Below are 5,421 nucleotides of genomic sequence, written 5' to 3'. Positions count from 1 at the left end.
CCATCCGGGATTCGAACCCAACAATGGAAAGGAATGCACTTCACCAGTTCGACTTGTGCTGTGCAAAAACATTAAGAAAGGATGGGGAATTGAAGGATGAAGAACTATTTGTGATGTTTATTTAAATGCTGCCCTTCACAGTTAAATCGCATTGATTTTGTATGGATAATGTGAACTCGCCGAATAGGTGTGGCATATAGTACATGAGGTCTGGTCTTCCGTTGGAGAAAGGCTCACTTTTTTATGCCTTGGCTGATGGCAATTCCACTCGTCACGTTGAATGACCTCCATACAGCAATAACGGACACATTGCCTGCCAATGTTGTTGACATGTGTTTATCATTTTATTAGGAGGGTATACAGTATGGACCAACATAAAGGGAAACATGAATATTTAAACGCTGTTGTTGTGTTTTGTAACGCTACCTACATGTACAGACTCAAATATGATACAGATGACGAGAGCAGAAATTCCTACCCATCAGCAAGAAGAAGATATATTATATACGCCCTACCACACACTTTTACTTATATTTTAACAGCAAGGTTGTACAGCATGTGACATATTGTTTCCTGTACAAAATCCATTGCACTATTGATATTATACCACGTGCTAAAAGGCTATTTCTCACCAGGCGACCAAGATCAGCATACTTCAATTTCACTTTGAATACATTATTTTTATACCTTTCTAACTGATTGGTAAAACTGAGTGAGTTTCCAGTTTGTAAATCCTTGAAGAGATCAATCCAATATCCTACTCCGCTTTCTTTCATTGACCTCCACCATCGTTCGATCCTCTACAACATGAGTAGATAAAAAAACATATTACGTGCCCTCTTCAACATGAAAACATTTATGTATATATGTTTCTGTCCGTCCGTGCATCCACCCACCCATGCATATACCCATCTATACATCCACGTATCTATTAATACATGAGCCTTCTCGCCTGGTTTGATTTTGATCCAGCAATAATGGCACTCTTGTCTGCGGCCATGTCGTCCTCGTGCATCCATCGAAAGGCTTTCTGTATATCCTCAATACATGTATTTTCTGTTCCGCCATCCATACGTATGCATCTTGGTACCCCTGTAAAAATACTCCAAGATATTGTGATGTTCTGTGAGAAAGAAAGACTGAACATGAACACATTGTACCCATGAGTGTTATCGAACCTTATGAATACTTTCAGAACTAGGCTGCCTAACCACCCTCGTGCACAAGTTTGCAAAATGCTTACCTTGCATAGCGTCAATGAAGTTGACAAAGTACGAAGCTACCACGTATGGATTATTGTTTGTTTCCGACACATTCAGCCACACAACCTTTCTGGAGTACCTACATCGACAAACAAATATGTTAGAAGTATGTGAGTCAAAGGTACACGCGTTTTAGGTGATGAAAAACACATATGCACTAGTGATAAAAGTTTACACATCTGTAATTAATGGCGTTTACTGGTAAACATATTATGTTATGGCGTTTGCCTAATCAAGTGTTTTAACATGTATAACGCATGTATAAATTGATCAAATTACACCACGTACCCACAGATGGCTCCGTGTATTGCAAATCCAAATGGTTTCAATTTATCATAACCATCGATATGTATGAGGAGTTAGGACCACTATTTCGGTACAGTCTTCTTGTCAAACGGTGAGACGAACGCATGTCCACGCCTTCAGGGTCAAGTGTGTGCTGCAGTCTTAGCACTGTATCCTTTATTGATGAAATCAATGTGGAAAAAACCGTGTTTCCACTTAATTGTGTAACATTTCATTGTGGTTATCGTTTCCAAAATAATACAAAATGATCGATAGGTTAGTAAAATGGGCCTGTCATTTGTTTACAGTGTTGGGGACAAATTCATTGGAACATATGTTAAGTCTGGTATATTTGTTACAATTATGACGTTAATCATAAATGTATAACAGTGCTTTCATATCCTCCCTAACAAATTCAGATTTTCCCCTAAAAACATGACTCGACGGCATGTAAACATTAAACGAAGTGACGTATATAGCTATGGACTCCACACCATTCACAGAACTGCACATTAATGTATTTTACTATTAAGTTTAATACACACCTCATCCCAGTGATTTACTGCCCTACTCTAGCATATACCACGTAAACGTACACGACATCTTTTCCTCCCACAGTAAGCTGGCATGACGTGATATAACATGAATACTGTTTAAAGCGGCATGATGCCAGTTCACTCATTCCACATCCTTTGCACGTTCCTTGGTACAGAAAGACCATACGAGGACAAGAGACGTGCTCTCATAGATCTACAGCCGAGATAGGATCCCGTGTCATTGATTTCATGCTGAAACAATCAGAAGAGTTATGATGTAAACATTTACTTGAATTGATATTTTTGAACGGGTTATTGTAAGATGGTTGATTTCTTACATAGTGGTGTTGCGATGAAACAAATCGAAAATCGATCGAAAGAAGGATTAAAAATGATTATCGATTTAACAAAATATATTTAGTTGTTTTTGTATAACACCCTTAAATTAAGTATACAAACCATTTAATTTGATGAATATTCACGAACTAACATGCGCTCAACAGCATAAAGCTATGCGTATTGTAAAAGTTTAATCACTTTTATTGCGTGTACAGACGTGTCTTAGACTATAGGTGGCAGTCTATGTGTACGTATCTCCTTATATTTATACAAATAACTATAATGACAATTCTTTGCCTTTTTGAATTTAGTATTGTTTTACGCCGCACTCAACACTTGTTCCACCCTAGTCAACCTGTAAACAATTACGAATAAAACCGCAAACGAGCGTTGCATCCGATCCCTATAACGACAAGCAACAACTTGCGGAGGTCGTGTTATAACCCGAGTTTCATATCACCTCACCCCAACCATCCCACCCACCTCTGTGTGTGTGTGTGTGTGTTTGTGTGTGTGAATAGATGTATGTATGATAGATTAAACATGACCATACCCAAACTTCCAAAAATGCAATTAGAACAGGGTCCACGTCACCCTAACGTACTACACACACAATAACACTGTACAGTAACACTGCGTTAGTGTCATGAATATTCACTGACTCACATTTCGACTATCTAACGTCCTGCATAGCCAAACATTTCTCAACTTAATAACCATCCTTAAAAAGGATATATTAAGTCCTACGTAGGAGATACTAAGTCCTACGTAGGAGATATTAAGTACTACGTAGGAGATACTAAGTCCTACGTAGGAGATAGTGACCCCCCAAAAAAAATTTCACCGTGGCCCTACTACGCTTCCGTATGTGCCTGCATAGCTCTAGAGACAACTTCTAAATTACTGACACCGCGACGTCTGAGATGCATTCTTCGTAAGTGACGTTTCAGTTGTCGAACACTGGAAAACATTGTTAATAAGAAATGCATTTAAAATAAGTGGGGGAAAACGAAATAACTTTGAATGACAATTTAATAACCAATTGTGATGAGACATAATTAAGGATGACATGCAAACTGAAATGAACTTGAATTCGAATTGGAAAAAATACATTGGCGTGTGGCTGATTCAGGTGTGCAAAATACATTATGTTTAACTGCATTATTGCAGACCAACCTGCAATGACGCCGTACTTGGTGCAGTGGGAAAAATATATGAAATACTGCATGTATGTATTGACTCTTCATTAAATAAGTTATGCTACAAACTCTCAATAGAGCCTCTTTAAATGTGACACGGGATCAGAATATAACAACAAAGTAGGTTCTTCAAAACTGCCACTTTGTTTATTTTTGGAGAGATTTATAGTTAGGTGCGTCAGTGAGTGAGTTTAGTTTTGCTCCGCACTGAGCAATGACCTGAGCTATATGGCGGTGGTGTGTAAATAATAAATGTAAATGGGTCGGGAGATGAGAAACACAGACAAAATACGGACGGCCTAATGGACATGTGTCATCATGCAATGAGTTCAAAGTAAAGTTACCGTGAACGTATTTAGTAGTATATTACTTTATGATGAATAATTATACTGTACTATTATACAAGCAAACATGTCATTAACATTACTTACCACATGTGGAACTTGTGCTTGAAGCTCAGAATAATGCATATTTCCTGATAGGTAAATCCACAATGAAAATACTGTCGGATACATTCATCCCCTTAAAAGGTTAAGGAACCAAAACGTACAACACGAGAATACATTTTGTGCAAAGGATCATTCATGTGTAACATGTAAATATGGACTGCTACTGAAAAAAAAAGAAAAGAAAAATAAGTTTCACCAAACTGCCATACATGCCGTAGAGTGCATTGCTGAAATTGTTTTAAAGATACATGTAGGTAATTTACATAAATGGTCAACTGGGATTGGGCAAAAGGTACCCTATTCCGAAAAAGTATTTGTAAAAAGAGGGGGTATTTAAACTATATGAGATAAGAGTTGCTCAAATACAATCTTGAACGCGTTTAAATATGTGATTATTATTTGTTTCCGTGAGACGTTGATCGCCAGAGAGAATATACTACATTGTACGTGTACTAAGCAGTGATAATGTTAGTGAACATTATGTATGTTGGGACTGTGCATTTGGATGTTTAAAAAACAGAAGTGTATGTTGTTTTCATAGGGATTCAACAAAACAGTACAAAGTATGCGATGAGTCAACATAGGAAAGACCGACATTTGGGGAAGCGCTAGAATGTATTAAAACGTTAAGTGTTGAATGCAGGACGGAGAAATGTGATGGGGAAACTGTTCTTCCAATCATACTTTGAACATAATATTGTTGGCATTGAACTATGTTCTGAATTTAAGGGGTTACACCTTTCACAATTTGCAGAAGGTATAAATTAATACTGGGGGTTGATGTTTGTAAATTTTATTCTGTAGTATTTCATTGTTTTGCCGTAATTGATTTGATATATGTTACGTGATAGAACATACATGGCTGCAAATGATTAATATTATTTTTATGGGTGACAGGCCGGGAAAGCCACATTTCAATTACATGGCTGTAGCCGGTAAAGCCACATTTCCAATAGATTAATTAATTAATGGATTACCGTAACCGGTAAAAGAGTGTCCCCATGTATTATATTGTGTACAGGCCTGTAAAGGTTCATAGGATATATTTACGGCCAATTTATGGAGGCTGGACAATGTATTGCGTTTGAGTTCTTACTTCATTAGAAAGTTTAAATTATTTAGCTAATTTTCGCTAGGTAGATTTATTGGAATTGGAAGCTTGTAATATATAACTTTGTAACCGGTGAATATTTAGGATATATCAAAATAAAATGACACTCATCTTCAACAAAAATGTTACCTTGGCTATAGCAATATTCACAATTACAATCTTCCCTTGGAATATTACTGTATCTACCAATTTCTAGCATAGTGCGATGAGTAGATGTTCGCATTTGCGTGATTATTTTCC

At 37.1% G+C, this 5,421-nt stretch overlaps 1 protein-coding gene across 1 annotated transcript; it reads right to left on the bottom strand.

Annotated features, from left to right (window-relative positions):
- Positions 1 to 524: 524 nt before the first annotated feature.
- LOC124277253 lies at positions 525 to 4,091 on the bottom strand. Its single transcript, XM_046712904.1, is given in 7 exon segments — positions 525 to 800; positions 953 to 1,092; positions 1,244 to 1,341; positions 1,551 to 1,620; positions 1,623 to 1,722; positions 2,246 to 2,335; positions 4,053 to 4,091. Coding segments are annotated over 7 exon segments (813 nt in total).
- Between the last annotated feature and the right edge of the window lie 1,330 nt (positions 4,092 to 5,421).

This window comes from Haliotis rubra, unplaced genomic scaffold (assembly GCF_003918875.1).
Source record: "Haliotis rubra isolate DU_JTF1 unplaced genomic scaffold, ASM391887v1 Scf22, whole genome shotgun sequence".
In the NCBI taxonomy this organism is placed as follows: domain Eukaryota; kingdom Metazoa; phylum Mollusca; class Gastropoda; order Lepetellida; family Haliotidae; genus Haliotis; species Haliotis rubra.
Note: the sequence above shows the minus strand (reverse complement) of the source record. Positions and strands in the feature narration are given on the sequence as shown.